General features: G+C 46.5%; 1 protein-coding gene across 1 annotated transcript in view; it reads left to right on the forward strand.

The window, feature by feature from the left end:
* Positions 1-4087: 4087 nt before the first annotated feature.
* si:dkey-246g23.2 (solute carrier family 66 member 2) overlaps positions 4088-13487 on the forward strand; it is a 19279-nt gene continuing 9879 nt past the window's right edge. Inside the window, 3 exon segments of the mRNA XM_062461181.1 lie at positions 4088-4343; positions 4477-4788; positions 5066-5199. Coding sequence (XP_062317165.1) covers positions 4580-4788; positions 5066-5199 — 343 coding nt within the window. The 5' untranslated portion in view covers positions 4088-4343; positions 4477-4579.

Genomic DNA, 13487 nt, shown 5'->3' on the forward strand with positions numbered 1-13487 from the left:
TAACATATTTTCTCAACTAGGATTTCTTAGGACTTTTAGTATGTTGTTCTGGACACCTCATAGAAATGATCTAAGCTGCAAAAAAAAAACATTTAGTCTGTCGTAAAACGCTACTTTGCCTGGACTAATAGTAACAAAGTTACATACTATCTAGTTATAACAGTTACACAGAGAGACACAATATGACAACAAAGTCCAAGTGGACTAAAAGAACGCAGTGTTCGGCAATCAACTGCAACAACTACCAATGTGACAGTATTTATGCCTTTCATCGCTTTCCCAAAGACAAGAGGCAGTTAGAACCGAAACTGTACTGTACTGTAGCTAGTGGTACGTGCCAGTGGAGCGAGTGGTACGTGACAGTGGCTAGTGGTACGTGACAGTGGAGCGAGTGGTACGTGACAGTAGCTAGTGGTACATGCCAGTGCCTCCGCTGGTACATGACAGTAGCTAGTGGTACGTGACAGCGCCTCCACTGGTACATGACAGTTACTGTTCTGTTGATAGTGGTATGCAAGTGTCTCGTGGCAGTTGCATTGGGTGTCTTGTAGCTTTTGTTTACTGTCTTGTAACTGCCCCGCGGCCATTTTAGAATAGAATTTTTTAACCCTTGTGCTGCCTTCGGGTCACATGACCCAAAGGTTCATAACGAACCATCGTTGTGTTTACCCAATTTTACCCAATACAAAAACAAATAAAAATAATTATCTTTTAACCTTCGCACTGTGAAGGGTCTGAGACAGCCCAACAGTTAAAAGAAAATGCTTCACTTTGTTTTTGTATGCAGTAAAGTTGTCGAAATACGACGGTGGGTCACAATGACTGATGGGTCAGAATGACCCGAAGAGAACACAAGGGTTAAGTATGTGTGGCGGCCTGCGGAAACCCGTGGATGTCGCGGCCGCTCATTGATAAAAGATCGAAAATCGTTTTCTGTCAAAATTGAGATTTTTGATGTTTTGTATCGTTAACACCCTAAACTTCATTGTAATGTACAAAAAGTATATGATTACTTATGAAAAACTATTAATTTCAACGGTTTTTGGACATGTCAGCTAGCAAGATTTTCAAGCCATGTCAAATCAAATGCTTTGTTTGCCTGCTCTTTTGAGTGCTGCAGCAGCCCATAACAACCGATCAATGAAATAACTTGCTGACAAGTTATTAATGTAGCCTATACTTAAACTGACATTTACATTCACAACGTCATTACGAACAAAAGGATTTTCTCCCATATCACTTTTTGACACAGGTCGACTTTAAAATGATGTAACTTCAGTTGTGATAAAGATATCTGAGTGATTTAAACAGATTTGTATCCAGGAGAGTTTGTAGTTTCCAATATGTATAATACCCAGAAAGTACATTTGCAATCATAGGGTGTCATTAATTGACAAGGTTCTTCATATGAAAATAATGAACTATTATTAACAACTATATTTACTCAGAGTATCGAAATGCAAATGTAGGCTACCTATATTGACTTCAGTTATTACAATTAATGATATACGCCACTTGGAGGCGCTGATAACAACACAACGATGTGCATTAGAGACGAGAGTCTACAACGGTGGCTCATGTGCACGCTTAAATTCAGTTACTCTGAGTAAAATAATTTGTTACTAATTCATTACGTACAAGTCTGCTTTACATTACAGTCACACAATTACACTATATGCAATATAATGTTTAAATCGACTACTTTGTATGGTGAGCTTGTAGTGAGACATCAAAAGTATGGTTTGGAGTCTGTTAGCACGAACAGTTTAACTTATTTTTTTAAATAAAAGTTTATAGCCTGTTCTCCTATTCTAAAATGGCCGCGGGGCAGTTACACGATAGTAAACAAAAGCTACAAGACACCCAATGCAACTGCCACGACACACTTGCATACCACTATCAACAGAACAGTAACTGTCATGTACCAGTGGAGGCGCTGTCACGTACCACTAGCTACTGTCATGTACCAGCGGAGGCACTGGCATGTACCACTAGCTACTGTCACGTACCACTAGCTCCACTGGCACGTACCACTAGGTGCCAGTAGAGGCACTGGCATGTACCACTAGCTACTGTCACGTACCAGTGGAGGCACTGGCACGTACCACTAGCCACTGTCACGTGCCAGTGGAGGCACTGGCATGTACCACTAGCTACTGTCACGTACCACTCGCTCCACTGTCACGTACCACTCGCTACAGTACAGTACAGTTTCGGTTCTAACCGCTACTGCCAAAGACCCTGACAGGTAGTAGGCTAGTAAACTTAATTCCTTCTAGGAACTGCAGGTCCTAGCCAAAGAAACCAGAATAATGATTTATATGGATATGTAAATTAAAATGAGCTTCTTAAATTAATTTGCTGAATTCATATATTTCATTGATAACTTATTTGTGTATGTACTGTAGGCTAACGTTGTAATGTGTGGAGCTAGCGTTAGGTTACCTCCTGGGAAACGGTCTAACGTTAGGCTATTATAACGTTATATAAACTCATCACTTTATTCTTACCTGTCACACTTAGCCTAATGTAGAGAGTAATATAATTTATAAAATGCTTGAACTTCTCTGTCAATATAAGTTCTTTGCATCACCTAGCGCTGCAGATATGTACGGAAGTGAGAAGCGGAAACGATTACATCTGTTTTCCGGTTCGAATGCTGGGCGCTCCGCATAACCCCTATTGATGATTGCCGTTTTTATGTAAACACAAGATCTAAGACCAGAACATTGTCTCGGCTGGATCCAAGTTCTCTGCACGAGTTGTATTCTTACTGCAAAGGAAACTAAATGAAAGTTATTCATTTTAATGAGATTAATAAAATAGTTTCTATCGAAGGTGTGTCTGTTTTCTTTCTGACACTTCCTACATCACGTACAATAGTGAGCTGATGACCTCGGGGCACGAGCAGCAGTGATGCATATAAATGCTAAGTTCTGCCAGAAATGTCAGCCTTTCTGTATTCATAGCTTGCCTTGTTTTCAGTCTCACTCCCACCTCCGCCATGTACACACCTATAACCTTCTACACACACAGACACACACACACTCACACAATAAAGCACACTTCCATAAACATACACACAGGAATCCTCTCTTGAGTGCTGAAGTTTATATGAACAGCAGGACGAGTGCAGGCAGCTCTGCTGCAGGAGCACATATTGTCATCCTTCGTGATTCACGTCTTTAGTCATGAGTTGCAACAGATGGATGAGACTAATCATCCACGAAGGTACGAACACACACACACACACACACACACATTAATTCACGGGCTCACGAGAAGTGGGGGGGCTTCCTCTGAGCTCTTACCCAGAGGAATGGCTAACAGAGACCGCTTCTGTTGAGTTTCACACTGCGGAAGTTATGTAATATTCCATAACACAAACTAGAATTGGGACAGCCTGATTTGTCAACGTTGTGTAAGATACACAGCCCAAAGCAGACTTGACCATACGCCTATCTTAATAACAAGCTGTCGAGTATACACGTTTCCACTCTTACGATCTCTCTAATCTCCTAAAAAATTCTCCCTCCCACTCCCTAGCAAAGTGAAACTTAAGCGGACAGCCTCCTCAGGGCTGGAAGCCAGCCATCCCCATGTATTAAACACATCCTGATAACTCATGCATGTGCATTCTACTATGCCGTAGTGCCTTCGGGTGTAACCCCACGTATTTTTCCAACTTCAGGTAAGAAAACGTTATGTTTGCCACGTGCGTTTTGTACATTTATAATGTTTATGTCAGCTTCTATGACAACCATAACGATGCGACAGTTGTAAGTTGTTTAGAAATTACGTCTGAACATTCACAAATCAGCGCCAAACGTTAGTTTTGTTTGATTCTCGTCTGCAAGTTACGTGTATGTGAATGTTAGGTTTTAGTGCCGTATCCCATGGAATTTTAGTCAGCCAGAGAGGCTAGATGGAATGTGTTCTCACCACGGCGTTCTAATACGGAACAGAGCTCGGTTCTAGAACCCAACTGTATCACTCTTGAAACTTGAAGCTGCAGCCTGCAGTGATGTGTGCCAACTAGCTGAGGGCGAGAGGTAGTCTGTGTGTGTGTATGTGTGAGGAAGAGAGATAGTCAGTGTGGAAGGAGAGTGGAATAAGTAACAGCTCCTACTTCTCAAGCTCAACTTCAAGGTCTTGAAATTTGCTGCAGAGTGCTGGTAGGGGATGAGAGAGGTAGAGAGGGTTGTGAGTGTGGATCTGGAAAGGGGTCTGTGTGAAGAGAGAAAAACAAATGTCCAAACAAATTAGTTGCCAGACTGGTTTGTTGAATTGGTACCAGCTGAGAAACTAGGGAACTGAGAACAGCCAGTGTGACTGGCTGGGAAGTGAGTCATGCTTTTAGAGTTAGTATTTGGTTTAGGTATGTGTTTGTTGATAGCTGGCCTGACAGGCTATGTGTGTGTGTGTGTGTTCAATACTTCTGAACGGAATTGTCTCCTCTATCTGATCTGTCCTCAGGATTGCAGATGTGTGTGTGGGTCTGACCGGGTGTTTGTGTGAGTGTACGTCTCAGAGAGTGTGTGTGCGTGTGTGTGTGTGTGTGTGTGTGTGTAGCTGAGTGATGGACAGAGAGGCAGAACTGCAGGGCTTGGAGGTGGAGGGCTCCTGGAGACTTCTGGCATGGCTGGCCTCCTGTGTGATGGTGTTTGGGGGGGCACTGCCATACCTGCCCCAGTACCAGGAGATCCAGAGGAGCCACAACACCGAGGGCTTCTCCACACGCGTCTGCCTGGTGCTGCTCATAGCCAACATCCTCCGCATCTTCTTCTGGTGAGTCCTCGGTAGGTCATACCCGTCCTATAACCGTCCACTGGGAGATCAGGCTGTTTACACAGTGCTGAGATGAATACTGAGTCCTGATTCACCAGAGGGAGGTAACCCTGTTTCCCGAATGACCAGGGTGAGTTGATACTGTGACCTCATTAGCCCCTGTGATCGTATGTACCGTGTCTTCAATGGCCACTGTGAGTGGATACTGTGTTGGGATTGGTCAGCGTGAGTGCATACTGGGTCGTGATTGGCCCGCATGTGTGTTCTCCCCCTGCAGGATAGGGAAGCAGTTTGAACTTCCCCTGCTGCTGCAGAGTGTTGTGATGATTGTCACCATGCTGTCCATGCTGCATCTCTGCTGCTCCATACAGAACAGCAACCGGGTCAGCACCAAGCAGCACCACCTCACAGGTGACAACAGCACGAACCCTGGCCCCTAACACAACCACCACGCAACCAAATTACAACCAAAACACAACCCCTGTGGACGCTGTACAACCAGCTGCAGTATGACTGGGTGCTGTAAACACTGTTAGAGGAAGTTGTTTCACTGTGGCAAAGCTTCACCTCTGGGCTCTAACCAAAAGAGGGGGCCATTGGAAATATATTGTCTAGGTTTGTCTGTCGCTGTCTTCCTCCATCTCTCTCATTTATTGGATCCCTATCTACAGTAGATGTTCCATTAGATTACATTTAAGCCTGAAGTCCTCTGAAATGATCTTCGATCTTACCTTTCATAATGAAGGTGTGTGTGTGTGTGTATGTGGAACGGACACAGTCTCTTGGTTGTCACATAGAAGAGATTAGCCTATGCAGAGCACAGTGGTCTATTCGTATGTGTGTTGGGGAGGAGGGGGGCTGTTACTGCCCAAGTTCATTCCCAGGGTCAGCCTTCATTGAAAGGGTTTACTGCTGATTGGGTTTTCAGAGAGCTACCGTGTGATTGGCTCTGTGAACAGCCTGATGGAGATTCAATCTCTGTCTGCCTTTTTATGAGTCTGTGGGTGCGTGGCTGTACGAGATGATGGAATCTGGCCATATTCAGAGCATTTAGAGCAGAATGGTGTGATTGGAGTTCTAAATCCTAGTGTCTAATTCATTTGTCACACTGATTGATGATGATAGACAAGCAGAGAGAGCCTATTCCAGTTGGAGATATGGCGCTGCAGTAAGGGAAGAGGACGACATTACTGTAGGACTTCTCTGTGTGTGTGTCACACAGTGTTCTCATCTGAATATATATAGGAGAGGTGTTTGACTTTAATTTCCTGCTGGCCCAGTCTGCATAGCCTCAGTCTAGATCAAGCAGCTAGTACAGGCTGCATAGCCTCAGTCTAGATCAAGCAGCTAGTACAGGCTGCATAGCCTCAGTCTAGATCAAGCAGCTAGTACAGGCTGCATAGCCTCAGTCTAGATCAAGCAGCTAGTACAGGCTGCATAGCCTCAGTCTAGATCAAGCAGCTAGTACAGGCTGCATAGCCTCAGTCTAGATCAAGCAGCTAATACAGGCTGCATACCTTCAGTCTAGAACAAGTAGTTAGCACAGGCTGCATAGCCTCAGTCTATAACAAGTAGTTAGCACAGGCTGCATAGCCTCAGTCTAGAACAGGTAGTTAGTACAGGCTGCATAGCCTCAGTCTAGAACAGGTAGTTAGTACAGGCTGCATAGCCTCAGTCTAGAACAGGTAGTTACTACAGGCTGCATATCCCCAGAGGCGCAGACATAATCTGACCCTGGGAGTTGATTGACCAGACGGTTTAGTGACCGACAATCTCACACCAGACCGATTCCTGAAGGGCAAGCATGGACTCTGGTTACACATGGGATTGGTGAAGGACAGGAATAGACGGGAACATCCCCTCCCTTTCCTTCCCTCCTCTCCCTCTACTTAGTCCAGGGTTGTTTAAACATCCCCCTCCCATGTTCTGAGAGCTTCTGGATTCATTCTCAGCTGCCCCCATACACACATGCCCAAACACGCACATTGGTTACTCCGAGTAACAGACCCTCTCTCCGTCCAGATTTGTCTGAGACCCTGATATCACTGTGACCTACAGCAGCACCTGTCCCTGCCTGAACCCGTCGACTGTAGCTCACCCGTGGCACGTACACACACACACATACTTATGACACGCGGGCATACACACACGCACACTCGTGGCACACACACACACGCTCATAGTACTCAGAGGACAGCGCCCATGGCACTCACACACACACACACACACACACACACACACACAGGCATAGCACACACACACATGAATTGATTAATACTAATCGCATTCACACACTGCTCTTGTTGTGTTTGTGCTGTTGTACTGTCCTCTGTTTTGTTTTGTCCTCTGTGGTGTGTAGCTGACAGGCAGGCAGTGACTTTACTGTGACTTCCACAGTGGGCTTCGGGCCCTGGGACACCACATTAACACCACTGCCCTGGTAGGAGGCTGGGGCTGGGGCTGGATACTGGAGAGGATGGCTGGAGTATAGGGCTAGAAGCTGGAGAGGAGAGGGTTGGAGGCTGGTGCTGGGAGACTAAGAGGAAAGGGATGGAATGCAATGAACCATGACCTCACACCAGGTCCCAAGGTGGTTGAGAAAACACTGTCTTTGTCAAGGAGAGTTCTCACACAGGAAACTGCATCTTACCAAAGCCAAGCTATGTTCGACAGACAGTCAGCCAGCCACTCGTCATTCGATCAAGAGCATACTGCAAAGATTAAAATAAATCATAGTTGAGTGGAGGAAATGAGTGGTACCTCATTAGTGAGCCAGTCTCATGCTCTACTCTATCTGTAAGACCTACAGCTCTCTCTAGTGGTCAGCTCTGACCCCTGCACCTGTCAGTCACATCAAAGGATTTTAGGACAGTGATAGTAGGACAATACTATTAGGACAATAGTAGGACAATTTTAGGACTGTTATGGACACTAATGTTGTCTTGTTTGCCAGGTTGTTTTGTGTGTGTGTGTGTGTGTGAGAGAGAGAGAGATAGACAGATAGATAGATAGAGAGAGAGATATATAGATAGAGAGACACTATGCTGCAGTGCATGATGGTCCTAACACTCAGAGTTCCATGGTGGAGGGAGTATAACAGCGAGTTAATAAGGTATACGAGCATGTGTGTGTATCAAAGTGTCCTCACTCTGATACACACTTTATTACTGCATCTCATTTGCATATCCAGGTATGTGTGTGTATGTGCACGTGTGTGTCTGCGTGTGTAATTAAAAAGCAAGCTAGCAGGAATTAAATTAGCAAGTCAAATGTCAAGCAGTGATGGCGTGTGCACTGCAGAAGCAAAATATGGAAATGTACTGAAATAGGAGAGGAGAGGAAGTAGTGTGTGTGTCTCAGTATCTGTGAGTGTGTGTTTGTGTGTATGTGTCAGAGTCCATGCTTGTTCCTGTGAGAGAGAGTATCAACCTGACTCAGACAGTAGTAGGGGTTCTATTTCTGTATTCATGCCTGTCTGGGGAAATACATGTTGTTATGGAACAGGACTGGGATGATCTCACCTCCACAACGAGTGTCTCTCCTTGTCAGTCAGACTGTCTCTCTGCTGTGACAGTTGCCTCTAAACCTCCTAGTCCGAGGCTCCTTCAGCCTCTAAACCTCCTAGTCCGAGGCTCCTTCAGCCTCTAAACCTCCTAGTCCGAGACTCCTCCAGCCTCTAAACCTCCTAGTCCGAGGCTCCTCCAGCCTCTAAACCTCCTAGTCCGAGGCTCCTCCAGCCTCTAAACCTCCTAGTCCGAGGCTCCTTCAGCCTCTAAACCTCCTAGTCCGAGGCTCCTCCAGCCTCTACACTTCCTTATATGAGGCTCCTCCAGCCTCTAAACCTCCTAGTCCGAGGCTCCTTCAGCCTCTAAACCTCCTAGTCCGAGGCTCTTCCAGCCTCTAAACCTCCTTATATGAGGCTCCTCCAGCCTCTAAACCTCCTAGTCCGAGGCTCCTTCAGCCTCTAAACCTCCTAGTCCGAGGCTCCTCCAGCCTCTAAACCTCCTAGTCCGAGGCTCCTCCAGCCTCTACACCTCCTTATATGAGGCTCCTCCAGCCTCTAAACCTCCTAGTCCGAGGCTCCTCCAGCCTCTAAACCTCCTAGTCCAAAGCTCCTCCAGCCTCTAAACCTCCTTATACGAGGCTCCTCCAGCCTCTACTCCTCCTAGTCCGAGGCTCTCCTCAGCCAAAGAAACCTTCCAAGCTGAGGCCCAGCTCACAGGTCTCAAAACTCAGGGTTATTTGTAGACGAAAACGTCTAAACTATTCATAGTTTCATCTTTGATCCTGGTGTTCTGCTTGTGTCAGTCTGTCCCACTCTCCTCTGTAGAGTACCTCAATCTCTTTCTATCCCCCCCCCCCCCCCCCATCTGTCTCTCACACAGCAGGCGTGACTGGAGTTCTAACCCTAGACCCTCAAGGTCCATTAGTAACTGGAGCCATCAAACAGCGAAGAAAGTGTTTCCTGCTTTACAAGCTTCAGCGTGAAAGGCAGACAACCATCTCTGGCCCTTCTCTCTTGGTACTCGGACAGAGAAGGAAGCCTGAGCCAGAGCTGGAAAGAAAGTGTGTGTGTGTGTTTACAGGGGGCATGGGGTTGGCTGTTGTTGGTCTGCCCCTAGCCTCAGGAGCTTAACTGCTGAGTCATACATGGCTGGCGGATGCTCCGCCACATTTTCCATCGTGTGCAATGCACTCTGGGTGTTCCCCAAAGGCACCTGGTGTCCCCCAGCTCTCCTCTCATCAGCTGTGCTCTGCTCTCCTCCCATCTCTCCTCATCCACGTTCCTGACCTCGTCTCTCCCCCTCTCCCATGCCATCTCTTACTTCTACTCCTCCTGTTCTCCGGACAGTTGAGGTCTGATACGAATGCCTCCTGCTGACTTCGCTGCCGTGGCAGTTTAATGGTGAAGCGTTGTGACCGAGCTGGAGACCTAGTCTCTATCTTCTCATTGATTAGTTCCTGCATAAACTCCCTGGCTTGCTGACTGTGACCTGACCAGTATGTGTGTATTTGGCCCCTTGAACCTGACATAGCATATATATAATTAGCTCTATTGGCACTACTGATCCCTTACACCACATCAGTGGTCTGACCTCCAACCTGACTGAAGCAAGCTGGGAGGCACTTCTGTCCTCCTCTCAGAACGCCGGGATTCCAAACGCTCCCAGATCAACGGAGGAAGGATAATGTATTCCGTTGGCTGACAAAGAGGGAATGTGGAATGCACTGAACTAGGCACCTTCAAACCTGGCTCCTCACATGAAAGAACTCACCTATTGTCAGTGTGTCGGAATGGTGCAACTCCTTTTAATGCAGCATGGAGATGAGAACAAGGCCGGGTTGGGGGCAGGGGGGTGTTGGTGGTGGTGGTGGTGGTGGTGGGCTCTGCAGCACTGTGAATGACACAGGGGGGAGTGTGCCGGGATCTGGCAGAGATGAGCCCAGAGTCCCAATACAGTACTTTACTGTACCTAAGTGTGGCACATTGCCTGGTTGGCTGTCTGGCTGGAAACCAGACCTCTGCTTAGGGAATCCCTGACTTTGCTGCAGTCTCTCTCGCTTTCTGTCTCTGTGATGCTGTGTCCTTGATTACACTCTCTCTCTCTCTCTCTCTCTCTCTCTCTCTCTCTCTCTCTCTCTCTCTCTCTCGCTCTCTCTCTCTCTCTCTCTCTCTCTCTCTCTCTCATCCTGTCTGTTCCTGTCCTTTCTGTCTCCCCTCCCTCCTGTTCCCTTCATCCCCTCACGCTTCACCTCCAAGGGCGTGCGTGAAGCCCTCTTTGACTGCTTGCATAAAAAAGGCACATGCAAATCACATTTGATTTGATGTAATTGACTTCTCCTCCACGTCCAGCGTCCCTTTCTCGTCTTCACCCCCTCGTTCTCTCCCAGGCACTCCTTCGCCGACTCTCTTCCTTTCGTTCCCACTCCCTCCCTCTTTCTCTCACGCTCGTTTCTGTGTCTCCTTGTGCTGGCTGGCCTGCAGTGTGGTGTGTACTGGGAGGAGAGGAGAAGGTGCCGTTCTTCTCTTTTTTCTTTTCTTTCCTCACAGATGAACCCCTCTTAGCACTAAAACACAGACCAGCCACCTCGGAGCAGTCAGTCAATGAAATGTCTCCTGTTTATGTGTGTGTTTGTCCTCGGGCAAAATGAATAATGTCAATCGACTTCTTCTTTCTGCTTTTCGAGGGAAATAAACCCGAACTGGTTTGTCACACAGCGAGAGGCAAACAAAGAGGTGGACAGACTGAGAAACAGACAGACAGACTGACAGTCAGGATAATACCTATCAGTTGAGACCACAGTATGCCAAACCCCAATTACCCCTGCCTAAAACACACACACATATACATACATACACACACACACACATACATACACAGATCTATAGTCTGTCCACAAATTCTCGGTGTGTGGTTGGTTGGATGTGAAATTCTAAAGCAGAACCCCCTCTTTCATTCTAAAGGGCATATGAACGGTCCAAAACTGGGGATGGAAAAATATTTGTTCCAAACCATTGGGCTTCATATAATCTGCCACAGCAGTGTCTCTGGTGTCCAGTTCTGGTTACTGCAGTGTGTGTGTGAGTGAGTGAGTGAGTGAGTGAGCGAGCGAGTGTGTGTGTGTGTATTTGTGTGAGTGTGTGTGTGCTGCAAGGGGAGGTTTCTGTGTTTTGAAAACACATGTTCTAATGAAGCTGCACAGAGATTCTACCCAGTCTCGTTCTTCCCTTCTCTAGCTCGCTATTTTTAAATAATACAGCAGTAGCAGAAAGTGTCCACTCTGTCTCTGACCTCTCATGCAATGTCTTTGCCCCCCTCCCAACTCTCTCTCTCACACATGCAAAGGTGGAGCCTGCTCTCATGCCCATAGCTCTGTGCAGGTCAGCATTGTCCCAGGGCTGTGGCAGAGAGGAAGAGCTTCATTATACAAAGCAAATATGAGCAGCCCTGATTCAATTACAGCCGTAACACTGGTAAGAAGAAGAGGGGAGGGGAGGGGAGGGGAGAGAAGCCAATATGTGAAGCCTGACGGAACCAACAAGTACCCCATCCTAAATAAAACATTGCTATACCAGCCCAAAGGCCTATGCAGTTCGAACCTAATTGTGCTATTCTAAAGAGAATGTGAAAGAGAAAGCAGCAGAAAGATATTGTGGCAAACCCTACGGTTTAAGACCCATGAGATTAGTCAGTTAGTCTCTCCTTCTCTCTCTCCTTCTTTATCTCTGTTTATCTGAAAGTATCATTGTGATGCAATTTCCCAGCAACAGCAGAAGCATTTTTCTGACTCCTACATCGCTGAGTTCTGGTCACTGAGCCTGAGGCTCCTACTGTGGAGAGGGAGACAAACACACACACTGAAACACACCCACACACACACATATATACACACACCCACACAGGCATGTGTATGCACATACACTCACACCTACACAGGCACACGCTCTAAGCCCAGACACATACAGGGATGCGCACTGAGACACACACACACACACAGACACCTGCCCTGTGAGAATAGCAGACAGTGGTGGAACCAGGTCAGAGGACATCCAAATAATGACTTTTAATTAGTTTAAATTAGGCTCCATGTGGTCATTAGAGAATGTCAGCGTGCTATGACGTAATCTGACCCTGGATGTATGTGTGTGTGTGTACAAGTTGCCCTGCAGACTGAGAACTGTCTGGTTGGTCATTTCACACTCCAGCTACTCCATTGTGACTGATAAATGGCTCAACTTACCCTGACTGATACACACACATGCTCGTCTACCTTATTATCTATTATTTACACCTAATTTATCTCTTCTCGGAAAGCCTTCTGTTGATGTCTGTGTGTGTGAGAGGGTGTGTGTGTGTGAGGGTGTGTGGGTGGGTGTGTGGGTGGGTGTGTGGGTGGGTGTGTGTGTGGGTGGGTGTGTGGGTGTGTGAGTGTGTGTACAGTATGTGTGTCCAGGCATGTGTGCTTCCCCCCCATGCTAAACAGATCCCCAGATTCCGGCCCTTATAAGGGTGCAGTGTTTGTGTCTCTGTGTCTCCATTCCAATATGTGGAATGTGCTCCTTCAAATATGAGGCGAAAACGAACCATTTTCGAAGACTTGAATATGGGTGTACTTCCACGTAACCTACGCAACTCACTGAGTCTTGTATTTATCATTATCAATTTGCTCTTTTTATATTCAACGTTTTGATAGCTAGTTAACCCACGTGACCAATTACTCACTGGCTAAATTAGGTACAGGTGTGTCAGTTAGGTATGCTTTAGTTCCTGTTGAAGTCTGAAAACAATTCAGGTTTTATTTACAAACTGCATGTCTCTGAGGTCACCTGAACACAAATGTAACCTATTTTTGACTATTCAGCTTGTGCTTGACATGGAATATACTAAGGAGATACAAGTAGAAGCAATAATTAACTGGGTGCTGAGAAGTCCTAAAATTGGAACCAAGTGGCAAAAGCTCATGCACCAATTATTATGCTCAACAGAAGAATGGTAGGACAGATTTAAAAGACGACTGTGGAATAATTTGTCTCCGGAGGCATTTCAGGCCTTAATGAAGATGTTGCAGAGGCATTGTCGGAGGTGGACATCTGCGTGTGTATTTGTCCAGGTTTGTGTGTGTGTAGAGGCTTTGGTGTGTGATAATTTGCATATTGACTGGGCCCTGCTTGTCGCTTTGTCACCCTGTCTTATCTA

This window comes from Osmerus eperlanus, chromosome 5, assembly GCF_963692335.1.
Source record: "Osmerus eperlanus chromosome 5, fOsmEpe2.1, whole genome shotgun sequence".
Lineage (NCBI taxonomy): Eukaryota > Metazoa > Chordata > Actinopteri > Osmeriformes > Osmeridae > Osmerus > Osmerus eperlanus.